The 25,929-nt window shown below is 39.6% G+C and overlaps 1 protein-coding gene across 2 annotated transcripts; it reads left to right on the top strand.

Moving 5' to 3' along the window:
• Window positions 1–210: 210 nt before the first annotated feature.
• Window positions 211–25,648, top strand: myom2b (myomesin 2b). 2 transcript variants are annotated; one of them, XM_090217250.1, is made up of 37 exons: window positions 211–499; window positions 613–676; window positions 2,397–2,508; window positions 3,628–3,685; window positions 3,994–4,148; window positions 4,765–4,851; window positions 6,375–6,463; window positions 6,648–6,698; window positions 7,655–7,819; window positions 7,943–8,104; window positions 8,314–8,455; window positions 8,736–8,935; window positions 9,042–9,095; window positions 9,674–9,801; window positions 10,216–10,399; window positions 10,755–10,929; window positions 11,031–11,152; window positions 11,989–12,176; window positions 12,288–12,414; window positions 12,719–12,900; window positions 12,981–13,095; window positions 13,691–13,853; window positions 14,203–14,309; window positions 14,716–14,760; window positions 15,185–15,321; window positions 15,609–15,753; window positions 15,858–15,920; window positions 16,266–16,333; window positions 16,576–16,689; window positions 20,281–20,368; window positions 20,471–20,509; window positions 20,998–21,103; window positions 22,024–22,187; window positions 23,435–23,471; window positions 23,708–23,730; window positions 23,827–23,882; window positions 24,617–25,648. In XM_090217250.1, the coding sequence occupies exons 3-37, from the start codon at window positions 2,417–2,419 to the stop codon at window positions 25,070–25,072; spliced, it is 4,287 nt and encodes a 1,428-aa protein (XP_090073376.1). In that variant the 5' UTR covers window positions 211–499; window positions 613–676; window positions 2,397–2,416; the 3' UTR covers window positions 25,073–25,648. The 2 variants fall into 2 exon arrangements, with proteins under 2 accessions (XP_090073376.1, XP_021436640.2); XM_021580965.3 differs by lacking the exon at window positions 211–499 and having other exon boundaries at window positions 540–676.
• The last annotated feature ends 281 nt before the right edge of the window (window positions 25,649–25,929 follow it).

The raw sequence follows: 25,929 nt of genomic DNA, 5'->3' as shown, positions 1-25,929 counted from the left end.
GGCAAAATGTTTTACAATGTTATTTTAGACAGTAGGCTATGTTATTGTATCATTTAGGCCTTGTAGATAAGTAATGGAGAAATTATTCTTGCATGAAGCTAACAAACTGTGTGACATTGCCTCAGGCTATTGGCAGAAATAGCCGTAGCCTAGGCATATCACACTGCTGTGACTGTTAACCCAATCTCTTGTTAAAAATAGTGCTTGGCCACAGTTCAGGTTTCAGGAGGTCATCTTAAGATTCTGTCTTAAGGTTCCTTCAGTTGAGCATAGAGCTAAGCAATATTATATTAACATAGCCTAAAGCTAATAAATATAAAAACAAATATAGGCTATATGAAAATGATCCTCAATTTCATGTATAGAGTTGAAAAAAATTAAGTATGACATTATTTAAATGATGTAAACTAAACACATTGCAAACTGGATATTGTTTTATGACCTATTCAGTGATCAAAGAATAACTAACACTACGTGATCTGTGCCTAGCCTACTACAAGTAAGAAATTATGTTACGGGTTGATGTAAAAGCTATATATAGTCATATGCCTATCCATAAATGGGATGCAAGAGTTGCTGCACTCTGTGTGGTTAATCTTTGGTTTTCATCAGCCAGTGACTCCCAAGTGGGTTTAGGCTGACCTACCTCTGCTTTGCGCTCGTGTAATCTCTTGGGGTAAGTCATGCCTATTATTTCCTTCCTTTTCAGATTATTGCATTTTTCAGAAAGGTGTTGAATTGAGAGATGCATGCTTGGATCTTGGTTATATCAGAATGTTGAGATTGATTAGTCCAGTTACCTAATTAGGGCCTAGGCTACTGCATAGACCTTGACATAATAAGGATATTATCTAGCAATATTCATTTTAATAGATTTTGGACACAAATGATTGATATGAGAATATTGCTCTGATGGCATGTTGATAAATGGAGGCATCAGCTTACATAGACTTTTAAAATGAATTCTATAAAAAGACAGTTTACTTTGTCTTCTATATGCAGAGAAATGTGGCTCAGGAGTTCAAGTGTCAAGAGGTTGATATTTCTAGTACCTGAATCTCTGATGTTAAGCACTTTTGCTGCACTTGAGAATTAGCTGAACCTGACTGATAAATGAATGAGCGAATAAGATAGAAAAGGAAAAGAATAGAGTCAAAAAGCTGTTATTTGGTTGTAAACCTATTCCAAAACACATTGAGGGGCAATATGCAACTTTGTAGGACTGGGAATTGAACTTTTTCCATGTTCAGAGAACATTTTCAAAGCTACAGTAAGTTTTAAAGTAACTGTCCAGTGAAAATCTCACTAATTAAGTTAGTTAATATTAGTTAATATTCTGTTAACTGACACCCAAATAACGTTGTCCTTTACTCGTATTTGTGGCCAAAGCATACATTGGTGAAAAACACTTCAAAAACTCCACCTCAAACTTGTATCTCAAACAGACTGTTTAAAAAATGCTTGCTATTTCCTCACAGAAAATGATGTCATGTTGGCTCATTGGCTGAGCTGGCCAATCAGCGGTCTACTGATGTGAATATTTTTTATGACCGGTTTACGCCCACACATTTCTGTTGTTGGGCTTCGCCCGGCATCCTTCCAACAAAGAAAAGCTGCTTTTTAATTAACATACTTAACTAAAAAAAAAATTGTAAGGAAAACTATTTCACTCATATTGTAATTAATTATAGGTCATATTTCACAGAAATCTGCAAACACTGGACAGTTACTTTAAACTAAGTTTGGACCTTATTCCCATATTATTTACTGCAATTAAAAATAACTTGCAAGTGCTCAGACTGTTCTTGTGTCTGTTAATATTCAATCTGTTAAAGGCTATATGGTTTTGTATGTTCTTATTTATCACCACATCACCTGTGAATATAGGCTATATTTATCTCCTTCATATGGTCTGAATTATATTTAGATTGCTGTATTGTGAGAATAACTGGTAATAACTGAATTTTCATAGATGAACACTTAAGCCATTAACTAGCTCTAAGCCTCAACCCCCTCACCATCTAATTTAAACCTCCAATGAATTTGCTTTCCATTTCTTCTGCCCATAACTCAGACTCTTCCATTACATAAGAACAGGCCCAATCTTTCTCCCGCAGTGCAGGTTTGATGGAATTCTATCCCCAGTGTCTGTAACCTCACAGGCACTAATACCTAAGACATATAATTTAATGTTGAAGGACATACTGTATCATACTGCATATTGTGCCCTGAAATGCATCAATGGATCAAAGAGCCCGATGCATTGTAGTAATTCTACATTAACATGGTTTGTTGCAATCATCGAGATACAACTATTATACTGTATTTCTATGGTTGCCATTATGTTGCTGTTAGCCAATAGAATACAGTAAGTGTGTTCCTTATTTGAATCACAGGTCATTAAAAGTGATCAACTATGGCTGCGACAGTTGCCAGACACAAGCACGTGCACGTCAGCCATGACTACCACAGTGCACAGTCTAAGGTGGTAGCAAAGCAGTACACAAGGTAAGGAGATGGGCCCATTGGAATCCTATGCTTCATTTGAAACATACTAGTGGTTTGGAAACTGGTGGCCAGATTTACAATTGTTTGCACAGGAGTATAAATTGCACCTGCTATTTACTAGAGTAAGTTAAGCATTTAAACTGTATAGAGCTTATTTAGCATAGTTAGATTAAATGTAAATTAAGACAGTTAACACATTTGTCCCGGTCTTTATTCTCCTCTGAGAATAAAGAACTGGTGTAAATACATCAAGTAAATCTGGCCCTCGGTGTACAGTTTCAAATGGTAGTTAGTGTATTCAGCTGGGCATTTAACAGTGGCTAAGTTTACACCTAGAGAGAGCACTTGTAACCCACTAATAGGTTGGTTCCCTGCTAATTGTCAAATCTCATGTAACTATGCAGCCATCCTATTGCTACTACATCACTGGATCACATTCTCTTCTATAAACTGGGGACACATATGCTTTACTAATTTGTATGATGACTAATTGTCATATTTGTTTGTGTATGATAATAATACCATTAACATTTTCCTCTGTAATACACCTTGGACTGATTTGCCTTTAAAGAAGGGTGTGTTTACTTGTGTTGGTTGACATCAGGAGTAGAGACAGGACACTCATATTAGTTTGCAACATACATTCTATGGATTGTACCCAGTTTCATCTGTGTCATCTCCGATCACGTAATCTATATTACCTGTACACACTTCTATGATCATTCTGTCAGGTATGTATAGACTGATGATTAATCTGCAATAAATAGTACATTAGGTAATTTGCCAAAAAAGGGCATGAGAATACTGTCAACATGATGCTGTTAGAGGTCTTTTGATGCTAACGAAGTGCTCTGTAGCTCTATGACTGCATTTACTCAGCAATAAGCCAATGATTAAAATGCAAATAAGATGCTTACTGTATGTATAGCAAATAATGATTGTTATGGTTAGACTTAACATTGACTTTTTTTTGTGGTGCTTAGTTTTTCACTGTGTTGGGCCTTTCTTATATTAGTTCGTAAATGCTTGTTAACTTAAAGAAAATTAGCTGTTTACACTGTTTTATGTTGACTTTTTGTAAATTATCCTTTAATAACTAAGTTTGTTTTGCTTATATAGCTCTGAAGTGGTGGAGGATGATTATCATCACAAACAAGAAACAAGAATCCAGGGAGTGGTAAGGTCATCTGTCATATTGGGAGATTTCAGCATGTCACCAGAATTAAAGATGTCATTTGAAAAAGATGAGCGAAAATATTATGTATCAGATCTGCACAAGTACACTTTTCACACGTTTGAGCCAAGCCAAACCGTATTGTGCAGGCTCTGATATTTACTTTTTGCATTATCCTGTCTAGCACGGTTCCAGTAACTATGATGGATGCATTACCTGGCCAGGGCAGTACAGGTCGCCTCAGCTTGGCTTGGCTTAGTAGTTTGAATAGGGTATTGAAGAAAAATGTAAAATGTCCACTTTACCTTCAGGTGAGGAAGAAGATGGTTGAGAAGTACGTCCGTGAGGAGTCTATGATCAGGGGCCCTAAGTTCCTGACCACACTCCGATCCCATACCGTTTGGGAGCACACTCCCGTGAAGCTATACTGCACGGTCGAGGGCTACCCAACCCCTTTTGTGAAATGGTGAGGATTCAGACTAAATACAGATGTAGGATCATCATTTGAGCCAGTTTGCTACAGCAGTAAAATAAGGCTGCAGCAACAAGAAATGTGAATTATTATGTGGATAATAATGAATGGACATCAAGTCTGACATTTTTAAACCTAGAATACACTACAAGTTTGCAAGAAAATTCTCAGTTACAAAAGCGTGATCAAATTAAAATCCTACATCTGTGTCCAAAACAGTCATTCAGCAAGTTCAACAGCAGCATTTAGCTGCTTATCTATCGGTGCAGAATGTTATTGTACTGGTGTAGCACAACGGGAGAACTGCTTAATGCTAGTGTTTTTCTTTCATACCCTCTGTTAGATTGAAATAGTGGTCAAAGTTTTACGGATGATTGATGGTGTTAGATTTTAGCTGAGGTTAAGAAGTCAGCATAGCTAATCTTAACCTGTTATGGGCTCTGTAATAATTTTACAGTTTTACACTAAAGGTATACGTCATGACACAGGTACAGACTGCTTATACACAGTCACATCACAATAGTCTGCATACTGTTATTACTTTTTTCCTATGTTACCACAGCCACTTGAAAGACTTCACCTTAACCATTTCTAATTGATTTCTCTCCAGGTATAAAGATGGTGTCAGCATTGACTTATCGTCAATGAAATACAATGTGCAGGACAATGTTGGAATTCATAACCTGGAGATCGTCAAGTAAGTTATTCTCACGGGAGGAAAAACCTGCACAATGGATACACACATTCAGTGATAAAACAATCACAGGTTTTTATGTTATGGGAAATCACAGGTTTTTATATTATTTAGATCCATTTGTCCGGAAAACATTATTCTCTTATGGTAGCTTATCACCCCCATTTAAAAAGTCTTATACAATATCATGACTTTGCTCCTGGACCATCTGAGATTTTCATTGTGGCCTCCCTGCATTTCACTCACAATCACATTGTTTACTGTTAACTTAATTAACACGCAAGTGTTCACAAAAGGGAGGCTTGTGAATGGTGGAGCCGTAGCGGTGGAGCTTTTCCAATTTAGTCCAAAGCCCCCCTGGGCACTGCCCTCGTCTTGAGGACTCATCAGCTGTTCATAGAAAAGTGCTGAGCTCTTTGTCATTTGATCCTGGAGCTCCTTAAAGAGCACTGTATACGCTCGCTGTCAGTGTCAGGAGCACCAACGCTAAATCGCACCTTAAGTCTCAAAGCTCTTTTTGCCTCTCCAAATCAAAGTGAAGGGTTTCAATAAAGAAATGCCACTCTGTGTTCTCCCTGGGTTCAAACTCTTTCACACTCAAAGAAAACAACCATGGTTTGGAAATAGTCAGGGAAAGTGAGCATGGACAGCTTTAAAATGGCATATACGGGGTCAATGTCTTATATCTGTCACTATTCTCAACCTCCTCTCTCCTTGCAGCTTTAGATGTTTGCCATTCATGTCTTAGAGCCTCTCATGAATATCTCATGAATAATTCATGCGATTGTTTTTTTCCCCTGCATAGCATTATTCTCCTGTCTTAAGTTCCAAACATTTGATAATATCTGACCTTGAGTGTGTGGTTATATTGTAGAGGTCAAAATAAGAGACCCTTGGGGTGGAAGGTACTATAGCCTTGCGGGTAGAAGCATTGGGCCAGTAACCGAAAGGTTGCTGGATCGAATTCCCAAGCTGACAAGGTAAAAAGCTGTTGTTCTACCCCTGAGCAAGACAGTTAACCTGCTGTTCCCCAGGCGCTGATGACGTGGATGTCGATTAAGGCAGCCCCCCGCACCTCTCTGATTCAGAGGGGTTGGGTTAAATGCAGAAGACACATTTCAGTTGAATGCATTCAGTTGTACAACTGACTAGGTATCCCCCTTTCCCTTTCCTTTCCCTTACAAGCTAGAAAATTATGTATATTTGCAGTATTCATTTACTGTGCTTTCATAAAGTCATAGCACCATTTCAAATGAGGATCATGGCTTGATATTTCCCAGTAATCATTTTGTCAACAGCAATTTGCATAATCTGCATAATTTGTTATCCTTTGAAAGTTTACCATCCTGTAAATTCAACTCAGGAAATTATGTTTGGTGGTTAGTCAATTAATCAAAGTCCCACATACAAAAATATACCCACACAAACTATAGATGGAGACAAAGTCTAAGCCTTAGGTATTGCTGAGATGGTTTTATGTGTTCATGTACATTATCAACAATGTATTATTCTGGTATTCCCTATAGGTGTGAAACCGATGACACTGCGCAGTACACTGCTGTAGCTAGTAACATTCATGGACAGGTCTCTACTCAGGCCTCTGTCATTGTCAAGAGTAAGTTTGGCAAAGCAAACATACAGTATATAAGTTTTGTTAAAGGATTGATTTTTATGATATGGCTTATTTAAATGATAACGCTATGTTTATATACTTGATTTATTCCACAATACAATATTATAGTGTAATGTATTTTGTTGTTTTGTAGTGATTGTACGTGTATAATATGTCTGTTTTGCAGGATTCAGAGAAGAAGGGCATTTATCTTCCTATGCATGGCTTCCTTACACATGTAAGTCCACCCAACACCACTGTCCTGTGCATTCTTCCTGATACATTTATCCTCTGAGGAGATCTTGACCACTGTTGAGTCAAATCCAGTAACTGGGGATTGTTTGAATATGGCAACATTCTTCTTGCGTTGCAAGGATGTAGCCTACATATACATTTTTTTTATACTATTGTGAGAGACAAACAAACTACTGCTACATATAGAAATGTTTATACTATTGTGAGAGACAAACAAACTACTGTAGATCAAAATCAAATCAAATGTATTTGTCACATACACATGGTTAGCAGATGTTAATGCGAGTGTAGCGAAATGCTTGTGCTTCTAGTTCCGACAATGCAGTAATAACCAACGAGTAATCTAACCTTACAATTCCAAAGTGACTACCTTATACACACAAGTGTAAAGGGATAAAGAATATGTACATAAAGATATATGAATGAGTGATGGTACAGAACGGCATAGGCAAGATGCAGTAGATGGTATCGAGTACAGTATATACATATGAGATGAGTAATGTAGGGTATGTAAACAAAGTGGCATAGTTTAAAGTGGCTAGTGATACATGTTTTACATAAAGATGCAGTAGATGATATAGAGTACAGTATATACATATACATATGAGATGAGTAATGTAGGGTATATCAACTCAAACATGCATTCTCAACATATGAAAATAATGTTCGTTTTTATTTATCCCTGTAAGAATCGACAGAGACATTATCTGATGAAACCTCTATACTAATCACAACATAAATTGCACCTTTGCATGGATAATAAAAAAAAATAAAAAAAACACGAAGTCTTCCAAATAATTCAGTGCTTTCTCTCTTTTAAAGTGTATGTAATTATATACATCATTGCAGAATATACTTCTGATCATGGTCATCTATAATTATATTACTAAAATAGAGTCATAATACTGTAAGTGTATCCTGTTTTACTATCTTTTGCAGTTCCCATGTTGCCAGAGATCAAATACACCAAGATCAACATCACCTTCCTGGAGACTTTTGGCTCGGTCTTTGGAACAGAAGGAGACACGGTCACATTGGCAGCCACAATGAACATTAGCCCCAACCTAGCCAATCTGCAGCCTGAAGCTCAATGGTTCAGAGATGGTAACACATTTTCTCTTACAATCATAACTGCTTTCAATAACAGCCGATTTACAAGACCATTTGAGTAACTTCAGCCACGGACAGTTCCTCACTTTTAATATTGGCGTTTTTGTTTTGTTTTAGATCATCGGCTGTCAGACTCCAAGTGGGTGAAGATAGAGTCTGGTAGAGGCGAGTCCAAGCTGACCCTGCTTCACCTGAACAAGGATGATGAGGGCGTCTACACTCTCCGTATGGTGACAAAGGGGGGAGATGCTGCGCACAGTGCATTCGTCTCCTGTGCTGGTAAGAAATCTGCTAACTTTGAGAATTGTATACCACCTCTGTGTGTACCAGCAATTCATCTACTTTGAAAACTAGTATGAGCCATATTCTTCTATTTTTCAAAAAGCTCTTTGATCCTTGAATAATTCTGTTCACAGGGCATTTCAAATATAGCGTGATGTACTTTGACAGACTGTGATGATGTGACTTGCTTTGTGTCCCTATGCCAGATGGTCCACCCCCAGTACCTGGGTCTCCAGGTGCCCCTATGGACATCAAGATCCATGACGCCAACAGAGATTATGTCATCGTGTCCTGGAAGCCTCCCAACACCACTACTGAAGGCCCCATTATTGGATACTTTGTAGATAGGTAACGGAAGGTGTTAAAATGGGAATCAAATGTGAATATATCCAGCTACTTTTTCCCGCTACTTTTCCCCTGATGCCATTACCTGACCAGGAAAAACTCCAGGCCCTCGTTATATACATTCTGGTAGTTTTTTTTCTTAAAATCACATATCATTCTAGGCCGAAAATGGGAGGCAAAACTGTAAATTACAAGCTATAATCTCCCACCACTGTTCGTAGCTTGTGACAGGATAATGTAGCTACATATTGGAGATGTACCAATTTTCCTCAATTTTTTGCAGATGCGAAACTGGAACTGAAAATTGGGTGCAGTGCAACGACTCCCCCATTAAGATCTGTAAATACCCTGTGCCTGGCCTTTTTGAGGGCCACTCCTATTACTTCCGTGTGCGGGCGATAAACTCAAAAGGCATCAGCAAGCCCTCCAGAATGTCTGACCCCATTGCCGCCCTGGACCCAACTGAATTTGAAAGACTCCATGGTAATGTGAGGATGAATTCGTAAACTTTAACTTGTCTTGTGAGGTCATGTATTCCCTAGAATCAAATTAATGTATATCATTTTCTGTTTTTATCTTTGTTTGACAGCCATCAAGTTGGGTGGTAAACTTGACGTTGTAACTTACTACGATGACGTTGAAGGTACTAAATGGTTTTCTATGATGTATGGGGGTCCTTGATGTATTGATGATGTATTGACGTTCTTCTAAGCAGTCATGCTATTACTTTTTTAGGCTTATTTCTTTATTCTTCATCAGTGTCAGTAGCACAAAGAAGAATAATGAGGGTAAACTACCCATTTAGAATATTGAGATATCATTAGCCCCTCACATTGTACCATGTCTTCCATCTGTATAATAAAACACCAATAACAACTGTCACATTTCACATTTTCTTTTCACGATTCTCCCGTCTCAATAATTAGCAATAATTATACAGCCTAAATTTGGGCTCATGAGAGAGCTGCTGATTAGTTTTTGATGAGAATTCCATCAGGATGCTAAGATCCAACCATCTGTGGCACCTTCTTCAGACTGAATGTAACACATCTATACTAGCAACAGATCCATGTGCATAGACAGGCTAGAGAAAAAATCTTCAGTACTACAATTTCATAACCTTGAAAACATTTGTTATTGTGGCAATATTTTTGTCAACTCGGGGGACTGTTCCCACTTGGGAAAAAGACAGTAAATCTCTGTGATGTCTTGTGTCCGTAGACGAGAAGAAGGTGCCAGGAACCCCCTCAAAGTTGCATGCCCCAGAGACCGACCGAACATATGTTGTCCTCAGCTGGAAACCTGCCCCCTATCACGGCCGGGCCCCAGTGTGGTACTATATTGAGAAGGTTGGTCTCTCACTGTTCTCCCCCAGGTTTATTTTTTTCCCACACATTTCAACATGGAATTGATAGATTTGTGTCCACTAAAACAGGGTTCTCAAAGTGGGGTCTGTGGCCAGATCTTAAAATATTAAAAAAATACAAATGTTTCATTTATTTTTAGGATTATTACTAACAAGAACAGATTTTTTGTGATTATGAGGTCAGCGGGCACAACAAGTTTGAGAAACTCTGCTCTAAAACAGATGGAATCTTTCTTAAGATGCGTTCAATAGTATAATTGAGGGCAAAAATATTCAGGTTCACCACCCGAATGAATAGCTGAAGTCAGCAAAATGAATTGGGGTTCTATCTTTCTCTCCATTTCATTTGCCTGTTGAACAGGGTGTAAATCTTGTTTTTGGGGTTCTACCATCACAGTGCCTAGCTGAGACCGGTGCGTGGCAGAGGGTGAACACTCAGGTGCCTGTGAGATCTCCTCGTTATGCCGTGTTTGACTTGGCTGAGGGAAAACAGTACTTGTTCCGTGTACTGGCTGCAAACATGTACGGCAGCAGTGAAGCCTCTGAGCCTACTGAGCCCATTCAGACTCAAGAGCTGCGTGGTAAGAGGGTCCTCTTCAATGGCTTTATAGCTATCTCTTAGAGTCCTCCCCAAGGTTGTGCACAAGTATTCTCTCTAAAAGTCAAACTCCCTGCAAATCACAGAAATAGTCATGGGTGGAATTTGAAAAAATGTAAAAAGTAATTCATTTTGTAGATTTTGCTAAGAAATAATAGTCCTTCAATTAAAGTAAGTAGATAGTTGACATTTTCCCCTAGACATTAACCCTGTTAATCTACTGTAGGTGAACCCTCCGCTTCTGGTTAAATGGTTGCCACAAGGGAGACTGACACGTCTCTTGTTATCCAATGGGTTGAACTTAAGGAGCCTAACCATGCCCTGTTGATCTACTATAGGTGTCCCCTCCGCTCCTGGTCAGGTGGTTGCCACAAGGCAAACTGACACATCTCTTGTTATCCAATGGGCTGAACCCAAGGAGCCTAATAACCTTATTGGCTACTACATCGATGTCTGTGTAAAAGGCTCCAAGGACTGGGATTCAGCTAACCACAAGCCTCACAAGAGCAACAAGTATGTATTCAGTCATAGACTTATTATTTGAAGAGTGTGATTTCATTCATCATAATATGTTGACATTTTACTTCATCTGCTATTTTTGATTTTTTGATTAGATTTGTGGTTCAAGGCCTGACCACTGGTGAGACGTATGTCTTCCGTGTGCAAGCCATCAATGAGCTGGGTCTTAGTGATGAATCACAGGAGTCGTCCCCCCTCTCTGTCAAAGCTGCCCTCAGTGAGTATGCACACACACACATGCACACACACACACACACACACACACACACACGCACACGCACATGCGCACAGGCACACGCACAGGATATAATTGTCATTAGTCAAGGTTCCAACCAGGCGTAAAAAGTACTGGGTTCAATCTGGCAGTAGCAAAAGTAACAGCAGAAGAAAAATGCAAATACACGATTTTAGCGACCCACTGTGCTTAGCTGGAGACTCTTTTCTCTGTGAATGATCATAGTGATTCAATTGTAGCAAGGTTATCAAGACTGTTTAACAAGTCTGTTGGTAGCTGTCCAGAAGTATGACAAACAAAGACATCTAACTTTGATGCCTTAAATTGGCCGAATATCTAAAATCAATGTCTCCAATAAAAGAGGACCATTATCCTTCCAATTCAAAAGTTTCAGCAGGACAGACTGGGAGCCTATTTGATTTAGCCAATCGTCATGTACCTTTCTCGTCCAAATAATGTGAATAATTTAGGCAATATGAGTCAAAAACCAACCATTGGCTCAGAGTTCCTTTGGGACATTCAACCAACAACTGCAGATTGTTTCATCACACCATACATATTTAAACTCATTTATTGGTGATACTCCAAACTATGTGGATGGCAGTATTTTGTAGTTTGTAGTGAACAATGATCATATCTAACATGCTAGTTTACTCCATGATGAATTAAGATTGATGTATTATACAGTGGATACGGAAAGTATGCACTGTATACATGCTACTTAAAGCCTGCACAACCAGTATTTCACCAGGAGTTAGGGACCCCTGCTATATTTCCACCATGATACATGTTTAGAAACCTTTAAACTCTGTTTGCAGCGATTCCCTCTGCTCCATATGACATTGCTCTGCTCGCTTGTGATGGAGAGTCCATGGTTCTGAACTGGAAGCGGCCCGTCCACTCTGGTGGCTCTCCGGTGGCTGAATACTACATCAACAAACGCAGGCACGGAGAACACACATGGAGAGAGGTCAACATCCCACCCATCAAAGAGAGGCTGTTCAAGGTATAAATCTGATTGACCTTAGTCAAATAAAAATGCTGTTACAGTTAGGATCATTATGAATCTATTATGCAGTGATTCTAACAGTTTTAATACTTTGCCTATCAACTACAGGTTGAACATCTGAGTGCAGGTGCAGTCTATGAGTTCATGGTTTATGGTGGAAGTCTTGCTGGTCTTGGTGCCCCCTCTGCCCCTAGCAAGGCTTTCCACTGTGATGCCTGGACCATGCCAGAGCCAGGTACAGTACCGAAAACCTCTCTGAAACAAGTTGATATTTTAAAGATGAAACAAAGTGTGCATAGTTCAAAGAAGCGAATGCCATTTTACATGCAAATACTGTTGCATATTTAAACCGCAATGCATATCTCATCCTTTTAATGTGATAATGAATTCTGGAAGAGGTGCATTCAAGCTTATCGGCAGTGCCACTTCCAACATCAATCATTAAGATAGCAGCACATACACATTACACAGTCTGACCTCTATACTCTGTGTGTCTGACTTAAAGTAATTTTCTACATTTACTGCACTCTGAATTTCAGGACCAGCTTATGACATGACCTTCTGCGAGATCCGTGATGACTCTGTGGTGGTGGAGTGGAAGGCTCCCGTCTACACCGGCGCCAGCCCAATCACAGGCTACTTTGTGGACTTTGCCAAGAAAGGCTCAGATGAATGGCACTGTTCCAATGAGAGCCATGCTGTCAGTCACCGCTACCACAAGGTACAGAGTATTCCTAGAATACCTATGAGTTATGACAATGTACCCTGTCTGGCACATTTTACAGTACTTGTTGTTTTCAGGTGACTGGGCTGGAAGCCGGAGTGTCATATGTGTTCAGAGTGCGTGCGGCGAACTCTGAAGGTGCCGGCAAGCCTTCCTTGGCTTCTAACCCTGTGGTTGCCAAAGCAGTGGAAGGTACTGTTGGACAGACACAATTCCCGATGCTGAGCTTCAATGTGGCTTAGTACAGAGCAGCATTCATTCAGTGCGTTCCACAGAGAATGTTTATTTGGGTCAGGATTCCCATTAAAATGGGAGTTAGATTAGCTGAAATGTAGAAGAGTAACACCACGAAGTGTGGGGTACACTAGACAGGGATGTTGAGGAGGGGCCTAGGGAGGGGTTGTCTGTTCTTCTGTTGATAAGGAACATTGGGAGGACGTGGGAGGAGAGAAAAATATATGACTCATATGGAGCTCTGTAAAGTGGTTGGAATGAGAGCATCAGGCAACCAGCAGAGAGCAGTGTTGTATTCTGCAGGGACCTCAGTAACTCAAGCACTGGGTGAGATCAGGGAAAAGTCATTCTCACAATTCTTTCGATATTAATTCAACAGAGGATGCAGAACATACAGACACAAATACACTGTGGACATATAATGAACATACTACGCTAGCACAGTATGACTGCACCTAAACACCCATCTCTAGGACATGCTGTACTTGCAATGCCAGATTTTTTTTATTGCTGTTGCCTGTCAACTTCACTATTTGCTTTGTCAATCCAAAAGGTGCCCAGGAGATGACCTGCACAGTGGACAAAGAGTCAGGTGACATCATCCTGTCATTTGAAAGCTGTCAAATTACGGAGAGCTCCCACTTTGTGTGGAAGAAATTCTACAAGGAAATCACTGACTTCTCTAAGGAAATTGTCATCAAAACAGAGGGCAGCACGTAAGCTATGCACAAAACTTGTCAATAGATCAAATATATTTTATCTAAATAAAACTTCTCAGTAGTGATTCGGAAATGTGTAATAGGTAGCAGGTAGCCAAGTGGTTAGAGCGTTGGGCCAGTAACCGAAAGGTTGCTAGATCGAATACCCGACTATCAAGGTAAAAATCGGTCGTTCTGCCTCCTGAACAAGGCAGTTAACCCACTGTTCCCAGGCCGTCATTGTAAATAAGAATTTGTTCTTGACTGACTTAACTAGTTAAATAAAAAAGATATACTTCTATTGATGTGCTAAATATCTCCTCAACCCTATATTCAATGGTGTGTCTTTTCTTTTATTACATTCTAGCTCCAAGCTTATTTTCAAGCACCCTGACCAGGGGGATGTGGGTTGCTTCTCTGTTTCTGTAACTAACACGGATGGTGTTTCTGCCAGCCATGAAATCCATGCCGAAGGTAGGCCCTGGGTGGGGAGTGGATCACAAATAGGAGGTTACTTATTTATAACCCTCATTCTGGACATATCATGGTATAAAATACATTTTGTCCATACATGCATGCCTACTGTACTAGTACATCTAAATCAACACAACAACACTTCATTATACGGCAGACAATAATGGCACCCATCACAGTCATTCATAAATATGATATGATCTAGTGATACAGTACATGCATGTCTGGTCTTGTGCAGTGCAGATAACTGTTACTGTGGAAGTATACGATGACGTTTCATGTAGAAGGGCTTTGCTGTGAAGGAAGCTGTTTGGCTGTTTGGCTGTTTCCTGAAATCAATTTGCGAAACAGATATTGGATCATTGGAATACTGAAATGCATTTCCCCTTATTTACCTCTATTACAGAGCTGGAGAAAATGCTGGCAAAGAGCTATGGTATCAGACACCCGGGTAGGTTTTGTTTGGATTTATTCAATATGGATTTTTTTATTTTCAATCTCATTCATTCTGGTCCCCATCAAATTATATTTTGGAATACACAGCTCAGGGTAAAAAGAAGATTACATTTTTGGGGATTTGGCTTGAATAATCTGCATATACTGTATGGGCGTGTGCGTCGTTGTAGACTGGTGATGAGGTAAGATCTGTGTAAACCACATAAAGGAGACAACTGTTAATCCCAGAAAATAGTTTTTCAGCCCTTGCTCCATCAACTTTTTAGCATGTGGTTCATCACAGCATTTTCTAATTTCTGAGGAGGAAAATGTATACCTGTTGAACAAATGACATTTCTTTCATGAGCAAATGTCATTTCTGTCACAAAACGTACCTCTATTTGCATCACCTTCTTCCTCCCTTTATCCTGCTTCCACAGTGATCCCTTTAAAGACTCAACTGGCCTACAAGATTCTGGAGCGTGGTCGCATGTGCTTCTGGCTGCAGGCGGAGCACATCTCCTCTGCTGTCACCTACAAGTTCTTTGGTAACAACAAGGAGCTCTCAGCAAATGATGTACGAGTCACTTCCTTATTCCTGTCAACACTAAACTGACACATTGTCTCTGGTCAAAAGTCAAGCACTATACAGGTGTCATTTCAGACACAACATGCACAGACAATTTTTGTTGTTGTCTTTGAACTAGACATTCTACTCTCATCACGATGTATGGCATGAATAGCCTTTTTAAGCCAAGACTAGAGTAGATCACAGAACATAACCACATTATTGGATTCGCAAAATTCCCTCAGTAAAGTCCTCTCCTGTAAACTTTCTTGGTGTCTTCTTCTCTGTGTTCTCAGCCAAATCATGCGAGTCACAACGTGGAGACTGGTATCATTGAGTTTGTGCTGGATCATTTCACAGAGGATAGCGAGGGTACCTTTACTGTTCAGATCGAGGATGGCAAAGCCAGAGGCCAGTCCTCTCTGGTGCTAATTGGAGATGGTGAGAGCCTGTCTGCTGTGGGGGAGTTGTTGTGCTCGAATACAGGGTAGGGCTCCATGAGGTATCCGGGATTTATCCCATGTTTCACTTTGTTTGGGTTGTAGATTTCAAGGCAGCTCTTGCAGACGCAGAACACCAAAGGAGCGAGTACATCAGAGTGAAAGAAGGTAAAAGTAAAAAATGTGTGAAATTAATTTGAGTAATATTTGAATGAAATATTAATTTCAAACATCCAGTACACTAAGATGATGATTAGGTATCATAATGAATTATTAAGGTTCACATTATTTATGGCAACCACACACTGTTATCTCACCTGCAAATCCATAAGCCACCCATTGTTACAAGGATATTACAAGGAAGGATATTACACGGATACAAGGATGTTATTAGCGAAACAATGCATTCAAATCTGACCTTTTTGACCCCTCTCCCCCTCCCTCCAAATCCCTCCTCCACCTCTCTCCCTCACATCCCCCTCTCCCACTTTCTGTCTATTGCACTATTTCCAGGCCCCCACTTCAGTGAGTTTTTGTCAGTCCATGTTGGGGACGACTGTTCTGTTGCACTCATCTGCAAGGTAATTAAACATTCACCTTAAGTACAATTAGATTAGACCAAGCGATTAAATTGAAATTATGGCGTGAGTTATCGCTAATGCCAACCTAAACGACAAACACAGTCAGTATGATTCAGTTTAGTCATTGTTCCCCTCTGTTGAGAGGCATGATGACAGATGGTGTTGTTGTAGTGCAGTCATGCCTCTTTGTTTGGGCTGGTCCACCTCTCTGCGGGTAACGGGTCTATTGTTTCATAATGCAGGTGGACAATCTGAAGAAAGAAACAGCGCTGCACTGGTTCAAGGATGACGTTGAGATTACCCCTGAAGGGCCAGCCAGTCTGGCATCTGGAGCCTGCAAGTTTCCTATTTCCCTGGTAATTTTATCACATAAACACACAGATTGAACAAACTACATATAATAGCAGTTGTTATTTGGACAATAGGCAGAAGCACAATGGAGTGTCTTGAGACCCTGCAGTTTTAATAATAGGCTACAGTGAAGGACCTTACCGTCTGAATTCCAGTTAAACTGGGTTAGGTGCATTCATACTATGACCTCCATTGCTGGAAATCTCAAGGCAGCCATTGAAGAGTTCTATGGCTTTCCATATCATCAGCAAACATCTAGACACAATCAGGCCAAGCAAGAGTCAGACATCTTTGTCGCTAGTGCTACAATATATCGCTGTTGTTGAAGGAGGGTATTATCCGCCTACACGCTCATGCAGTCAGTTCCTAGGGGAACGGTTGGCTTTATACAATAAGACAAGACAAAAACACAGCCACCAAAACATTTGGTGATCATGTAAGAGAAGTCAGAGAAGCGGACACTGATGCAGTCAAGGCGCGTTTTGACTCTCGGTCATAGGAACACCAGCCATTTATAGGAAACAAGAGGAATAACCCTGAGGGGAAGAAGACGAACGCCTCTTTCCTCAGTAGAGCACCGCTGTCATAGTAACCAGTCACATCCAATGATGTCATTATACATAATCACACCCTGCAATCTTGCTTTCTCACTCATACTATGTCCCAACAAAGCTATGAGATGGAAAATGAATACTCTGATCCTGTGCTTGACATACAGTCGCATGTTTGATATTGCTCATCAAGTGGCCACATGTACAGTGCCTTCAGAAAGTATTCATACCCCCTGACTTATTCCACATTTTGTTGTGTTACAGTCAAAATGTATTAAATTGATTTTCTTTCTCACTCAACAACCTACAATTCCCAATAATGATAAAGTGTAAACATGTTTTTCAAAATGTTTGAAAATTTATTGAAAATGAAATACAGAAATATATAATTTACATAAGTATTCACACCCCTGAGTCAATACATGTTAGAATCACCTTTGGCAGCGATTACAGTTGTGAGTCTTTCTCGGTAAGTCTCTGTATTGTACAGTATTTGCACATTATTCTGTTTAAAATGTTTCAAGCTCTGTCAAGTTGGATGTTAATCATTGCTAGACAGCCATTTTCAAGTCTTGCCACAGATATTCAAGACGATTTAAGTTAAAAACCAACTAAACCACTCAGGAACATTTTATGTCGTCTTGGTAAGCAACTCCAGCGTATATTTGGACTTGTGTTTTAAGTTATTACCCTGCTAAAGGGTGAATTTGTCTCCCAGTGACTAGAATGCTATTTTACAGTAAACAAATTGACAGACTTTCAGCAAGCTTATAGTGAAGGACATTAAACAAGCACAGCACTTACACAAATGGCTGATGATTTGTTTAGTGAAATGTATTTTTAAAAGATTGTGGTGGCTGTTTTATTAGACTTCAGTGCGGCTTTTGACATTATCGATCATAGTCTGCTGCTGGAAAAGTGTTCTATAATGGAAGCCTGTCCAACATAATCCAGGTAGATTCAGGAATCACAGGCCCCTTCCTTATTTCAATCTTTACTAATGACATGCCACTGACTTTGAGTAAACTCAGAGTGTCTATGTATGCGGATGACAATACTATACACTACTACAGCAACTGAAATGACTGAAACCCTTAACAAAGAGCTGCAGTTAGTTTCAGAATGGGTGGCATGGAATAAGTTAGTCAAAAAGATTTCAAAAACTTAAAGCATTGTGTTTGGGACAAATCCTTCACTAAACCCTAGACCTCAACTAAATCTTGTAATAAATAATGTGGAAATTGAGCATGATGTGGTGACTAAACTGCTTGGAGTAACCCTGGATTGTAAACTGTCATGGTCAAAACATATTGATACAACAGTAACTAAGAAGGGGAGAAGTCTGTCCATAATAAAGCGCTGCTTTACCTTCTTAACAGCACTAACAAGGAAGGTCCTACAGGCTCTAGTTTTGTCGCATCTGGACTACTGTTCAGTCGTTTGGTTAGGTGCCACAAAGAGGGACTTAGGAAAATTGCAATTAGCTCAGAACAAGGCAGCACGGCTGGCCCTTGGATGTACACAGAGAGCAAACATTAATAATAAGCATGTCAATCTCTCGTGGCTGAAAGTGGCTGAGAGATTGACTTCATCACTACTTGTGTTTGTGTGAGGTATTGACGTGTTGAAAGCACGAGCTGTCTGTTTAAACGACTAGCACACAGCTCAGACACCCATGCATACCCCACAAGACTTGCCACCAGATGTCTCTTCACAGTCCCCAAGTCCAGAACAGACTACGGGAGGCGCACAGTACTACATAGAGCCATGACTACATGGAACTCTATTCCACATCAGGTAACTGATGCAAGAAGTAGAATCAGATTTAAAAAACTGAAAAAAATACACCTTATGGGGGCTGTGAAGCAACACAAACATAGGCGTAGACACATGCATGCACACACATGATAACATGCACACTATACACATACATACACATGTCTAGTCCTTGCCGATGACAAGCATACCCATAACATGATGCAGCCACCACCATGCTAGAAAATATAAAGAGTGGTAATCAGTGATGTGTTGTGTTCGATTTGCCCTAAACATAACACTTTGTATTCAGGACATAAAGTTAATTTCTTTGCCACATTTTTTTGCAGTTTTACTTTAGTGCTTTATTGCAAACAGGATGCATATTTTGGAATATTTGTATTCTGTACAGGCTTCCTTCTTTTCACCCTTCATTTAGGTTAGTATTGTGGAGTAACTACAATGTTGTTGATCCATCCTCAGTTTTCTCCTATCACAGCCATTATACTCTGTAATTGTTTTAAAGTCACCATTGGCCTCATGGTGAAATCCCTGAGTGGTTTCCTTCCTCTCCAGTGACGGAGTTAGGAAGGACACCTGTATGCTAGTTGTGACTGGGTGTACTGATACACCATCCAAAGTGTAATTCATAAATTCACCATGCTCAAAGGGATTTTCAGTGTCTGCTTTTTTCATTTTTACCCATCTACCAATAGGAGCCATTCTTTGTGAGGCATTGGAAAACCTCCCTGGTCTTTGTGGTTGAATCTGTGTTGTAAATTCACTACTCGACTGAGGGAACTTACAGATAATTGTATGTGTGGTGTACAGAGATGGAGTAGTCATTCAAAAATCATGTTAAGTGAGTCAATTCAATTTATGTGAATTGTTAAGCAAAAATGTACTCCTGAACTTATTTAGGCTTGCCATAACAAAGGGGTTGAATACTTATTGACATTTCAGCTTTTCATTTCTCATAAAAAAATGACACAATCTCAATTAAATCTATTTTCAATTCAGACTGAAACACAACAAAATGTGGAAAAAGTCAAGGTGTGTGATTACTTTCTGAAGTCAATGTAAGTCCCAGAAGAGCTGAGAAAATGATATGAAATTGGGACAATTGTTTTCAATTATATGAACAGGAAATTACAAAGTTAAAAAAATCATTCTCAATGTAATGCAGCTAATGTAGCTTACATGGTCTCTGCTACTATTGCAGAGGGTGGGCCTATTGACTGCATTCTATTTTGATCCCTGAAATTGTGCTTTGTTTTATATCCAACCTAGTTCTCCAAGGCTTCTACTGGCATTTACAAAGCTACCATCAGTGATGACAGAGGAAAGGATCAGTCCCAAATTGAAATATCCGGCCATGGTAAATATTAATATGAAAACTATATTATGTTGCATCTGAAATATTGTCTTACTGTAAACATACTTTGAACATCATTTTGTTTTATCAACATCTCTCTTACAGCCTTTGATGAAATAATCGAGAAGCTTTCTAAACTTGCTGGTAGGTATTAATATCTTCTTGATTGTCACTTCTCTTTTGAGTATTAAAACAAATTTGTTATCAGTTTATTTTGCTTGTTATTCAACCAGTGCAAGAAATCAGTTAGACTCACAATCGTTATATTGCAGATAATTTGTTCCTCACACAGTTGTGGTTTTTCTCAGTGCAGCTAAATCAGTACAGCACAACTAATGAGGAGGATTGCACAGCCATTGGGCATATCAAGGGTCCTGTTACTCCACCCTCATGAACTGGGCTGCAAGTAACATCTGTACTGTACCTGTCATCCTAGCCAGAAGTCATATCTCCATTACGGCATTTATTGCACTGATTCCGATTCCCAGCACCGGCCAACCAATTAGTAAACCACAGCAAATAACCAAGTTGTATATATCTAAGAAGATATGTTAGCTTAAGAGAAGTATAGAATATAAATGTCAGCATATGTACACTAAAGAATGCATGGTTTTTCCTTTTTTTCTCTCCAGGATCCTCTGCAGCAGAGCTGGCAATTCACTGCACGGCAACAGGCATTCAGCTCCACTGCCACATGAAATACTACACAGAGGAGATGAAAATCCATTGGCTGCATGCGTAAGCAAAGTTTTTTTGGGGGGTGCTTTTTTATTCAATTATGCAGATAATTAGAAATTATGGAAATGTTTATGGAAATAGAATCCGCACAAGGTTTTATTCCAAGGCTTAACATGAGCCAGGCATGTAAACATGATTTGAGATTATTATAAAAAGGTGGTTATTGAAAAGGAGTGACACAAAAGGGAGACGAGAGACTGCCTCTCTTCACACACTATCATATTTACAATTTTCCCAAATGGAAACAATTATACAGGCCTACTGTACCTAGCAGAATAGCTACAGGGTAAAAAAAAAAAAAAAAACACTCCCTCAGGCTTGTGGGAAGTCATTGGTTACAGCAGCTTGTGTAAGGCAAACCAGTTTCAGCTAAACCATGCGTGGGTCTTCTAATCCCTGTATGAACATTTTGAAGTAGCTGCTTCGGGTCTTTACTTTCTTCCAGTGTGCATGGCACTGACAGGGGGAGCATGTTTCAGCATGGCAACAATTTCACACACAATGAATGAACAAAGCCTACCATTTCCCATAATTCCTCACACATTTCAGCTGGGCAAATTTCAGGACCTCCCTGACTGCCAAGAGGGCAATGGTACATAAATAAGATAATGATGATGCTCAAATGGTCCAGCACAGCAATTGTAGCGGGTCAATATTTGACAAACTACTAGAAAGTTACACCTATTATGCGAGAAATCTGGACATTTGACTATTTTCATTAGAATCAATCACAATTTCATATGATGTTTTTTTTATGTTCTCCTAATAAATTCCTCATTGAGCTACCTGTGAACTTCAGTTGATACCATGTTTCATTGACTGCTCTTTGAGTTAACCAGTAGGGACCTTCTCAATCCAACACAATGGATTCCAAAAACAATACTTATGCTCCATCGGTTCCTCCCCTTTTACCCTTTCAGGGAAAGTAAACTCTCTCACTCTGAGAAGGTGCATATTGGAGGTACCCCTGCCATGGCCATTATGGAGATCCTTGAACCCACAGAAAAGGATAAGGGTCTGTACCACATCCAGATAATAGATACGGAGAACACCTACAGTCGCACCATTGACCTTTCTGGAGATGGTAAGTCAGACGATATCTGATATTGAGTATGTATGTTGTTGTGCTTGTATTGTACTTGTACAATACAACTTTAACAACCTACTTCTCAGTCTTGCAAATAGCATAATAAATTAATTCAAAGAGTGATATTAGCAGATTCAGCATGTATGAACCTCAATGACAATACCAGGATAATGGTAACCTGGAAATGATAAACCTGATAAATTAAGTTAAACATTTTTTTAAAAAATATTCACATGCATTTGTAGTTGTCTTCATTAGTTTGTGTACATAACATCTTAATATGTGTACATAACATTTTAGTATGTGTACATAACATTTTAGTATGTGTACATAACATCTTAATATGTGTACATAACATTTTAGTATGTGTACATAACATTTTAGTATGTGTACATAACATTTTAGTATGTGTACATAACATCTTAATATGTGTACATAACATTTTAGTATGTGTACATAACATCTTAATATGTGTACATAACATTTTAGTATGTGTACATAACATTTTAGTATGTGTACATAACATCTTAGTACATGTACATAACATCTGAATGTAAAAAAAACAGAGGTTGTATATTATTACCATTGCTCTGGCAGTATATCAATGAGGTGGAGTCTTCAGTTGGACCACAGTAATGAGATCACTGCACATCTTTATTAAAATGACCAACTACTTAACACTGTTGCAGTTTTTGCACATCATCTCTAACTATTGCCCACACGGCTGTTGTCCTGCCACAGTCTTAGACTAACCCATGTCCAGTCTCACACTGTTGTTTTGCAGATTTCTACATTTATAATTAAAAGGGCATCTCTGCAGCTGGGTACACAGAAGCAAGCTGCATATTTAGGCAAATCCGGGGGACGAAATAACAGGAACAGCAATATTAAAGGTGCAATCCTGGCTCATACTTCAGTTAGTCAACATACTGTTTGATGGCAAACATAATCAAGGGCTGGTCCCTGACAGGTCATGCGATTTTGTGGTCTGGAAACAGTAATGAGTGAGGGAGGATGAGCTATTTCAGGCAAAACAGAACAACATTACAATATTGAGGTATGATATGTCTCTGCCACACTGCTGTTGTGTCTCCAAGACAAGTAGCAGTAAGTACAGCAACAAAAAGAAAGAAAGAAAGTAGGCTACTCCATCTATACTTCAAAATTGGTTTCGTATGGTGTAACATTAATGAAACATTATGAGAAGCCCAACTGTAGCCTCTCTTTTCTTTCTTCGTTCACAGCCTACGATAAAGCCTTTGCGGAATTCACAACACTAAAGTAAGATATTCACGTCATAATTCTGTTCAGTGTTCATTTCATGCACATATATGTAGGGCATCAGTACTGTATAAATGCAACGTTCCTACAGCTAAAATGCAGCTCGTATTCCTACATAGTGTTAATGTATTTGGCAAAGCAGAACATGTGGACGGAGTCAGTCTTGGGGTGAAATATAGCAAGCCTCACTGTGCTAATGAACTCACTAACAATGCCATTCTTCTATTGTTTTCCAGAGAGGAAGCATATGCTGAAGCCAGTGAGTACCTTCTCTTGTCATAATGCTAGATTGTGGCTCTGTGGGAAATCTTTTGATTCAGACAATTTTGTGATTATATGATATCTACATTTTTAGATCGTGGCAAAGTGCTGGGCGGTCTGCCTGATGTTGTTACCATCATGGAGAAGAAGGTAATTAACATTTTATTTTGTGATTGAATACAATTATGGGAATATATTTAACGCTAGAACAGGTAACCAGACATGATTTAACACATTGGGAAAGTCAGTGTCAACTATCATAACCAGGTGGATGCAGCTGATGTCTATGCTCCAAATTTCCATTCAATCTGGAGAGCCTTCTGATTGAGACAACTGTAGCCTATAGGTGCATTATATACCGCCCTAGAAAATCTCCCATAAGGCGAAGATTGTGCAGATATATTGCCTTTTACAGCACCTCATGTCTGGTTTCACACAGCATATTACATATTGTGGGGTAAGAATAAACTGGGGTCCTTATGAAACAAATACAGTGTGATGTATGTGCTAGGAGTATTCTGTACACATGTCATAGAGGTATATGGTTTACATAATGGCAGAATAGAGCTACTTGTAAAGGTCAATGTAACCGGCACGTCTCTCCAAAGTGACTACACACGCTTGTTTGTAGTGTGATTGGTTATTTCACTTTGATGCTACAAGAGGGGATTTTTCCAGCGGATTGAGAAACATGCTCATCTCAGTAAAGCAAAGACAAGAGACTAGGGAAATAGGACATGATAAACATAGTAAACTCTGATTAAATTAAAGAACAGTACTGCTTATGTGAGAACAACACGAGCAACATTCTATGTTCTTCTGTTATATCTGTGTTGGTAACCAAGGTCTTTCCATTCCTTCAATTCCTTTGTCCCGCTTGGTAGACCCTGAGTTTGACCTGCACAGTGTGCGGAGACCCAAAACCTCAAGTCACCTGGTTCAAAAATGGTGCAGAGGTGTATCCCGATGACCAGTACTTGGTGTCCCTCGAGTCCGGAAAGTTTGCCAGTCTCACCATCAAAGGTGTTTCCCTGGAAAACTCTGGCAGGTACACCATGACGGTGCAGAACAAATATGGAGGAGAGTCTGTGGATATCGTTGTGAGCATCTACAAGCATGGTGATACGATTCCTCAGGCTAAACCAACTCTAACGCCCAAGTCGATTATCCCACCTAAACGTCCTATTGAGATCCCAGGTCCCAAGGTTGTCACTCCTTCCCCAGCCCTTGCTCATGTCTCTTCTCCAGCCGGTGCCAAGTCCCCCACCCCTCCTAGGGGACTTAAGTCCCCCACCCCAGCTCGTGGCATGAAGTCCCCTACCCCAACAAAGAGAAAGTAAACAACAAAAGCATTTCAATTCCAAAGTGAGAAAGGAAAATAAAAAGTGATTAATCTGTTAGCATGAGTCATCAAATAGAAAGTTATTTAACAGTAGATATCTGTCATTTTTCACTGAAGATGCAGTTGAGCTCCCTTACTCTTTTTCTTCTTATGATAGAGCCAATGTCTCGGAGAGAAAGAAAGGGGCTTTGGGAGCGGGAAGCCAAGAGATATTTAGTGTGTTGGAAGTTGTGCCACAAAAAACAGAGAGTTTGTCACCAATGTTTACAAAGCTGAATGAGCCTTCCAATGAACTTGGCTGTGTCTCCCTTGAGGCGCTTTGGTGAAAAATGACCAGCTTTGATGTTTAGTTTATTAAATCTCTGTTTTAAAAGCTGCATTTTCAATTAGCTGGTGGAATCTTGAGGTATTGGCTCTCCCTACGGATGGATAACCCCAAAGTGCTGGACCTCCACTTAGCCCATAGTGGCAGGTGTGGCATTTCTAGTCACTGCCCCAAATAAATCATGTTACCATCCTCGCCGCTGTGTGTCTCCCCCTGCTTTTGTGTTAAAATAAAAAAGAGCCAAAATCACTTCCCACTGTGTCGTCCCTGAGCTGTTTACTGTTGGGTTCCAGCGCAAACTCACCCAAGGTGTCCGAATGCGGTCACAATGTAAAATATGTAAGCAATTAGAGTGGCTACAGGCATATCTGAATCGCATCAGCACTTTTCACAGCCTCTTTGCCCACTCTCATTTTCAAATCAACAAATCACTTCATGTATGGCTGTTTGCACAATGCAAACTTGCCACCAGATTCACCACTGTTCATTGGGAGTTGTAAGTAAAGTATTTCCACAAGGATATCATTAAT

The sequence above is a fragment of the Oncorhynchus mykiss genome, chromosome 23 (genome assembly GCF_057628025.1).
Source record: "Oncorhynchus mykiss isolate SJ-2025 chromosome 23, ASM5762802v1, whole genome shotgun sequence".
Taxonomy (NCBI): Eukaryota; Metazoa; Chordata; class Actinopteri; order Salmoniformes; family Salmonidae; genus Oncorhynchus; species Oncorhynchus mykiss.
The sequence above is the reverse complement of the archived record's forward strand: the minus strand, read 5'-3'. Positions and strand labels throughout refer to the sequence as shown.

Coding starts and splice junctions, on each gene's coding strand:
- myom2b (XM_090217250.1), top strand. CDS start 2,417: ATGGCTGCGACAGTTGCCAGACACAAGCACGTGCACGTCAGCCATGAC. Junction 14,761..15,184: donor CTATGGTATCAGACACCCGG/GTAGGTTTTGTT, acceptor CTGCTTCCACAG/TGATCCCTTTAAAGACTCAA. Junction 16,690..20,280: donor GCAAGTTTCCTATTTCCCTG/GTAATTTTATCA, acceptor TATCCAACCTAG/TTCTCCAAGGCTTCTACTGG.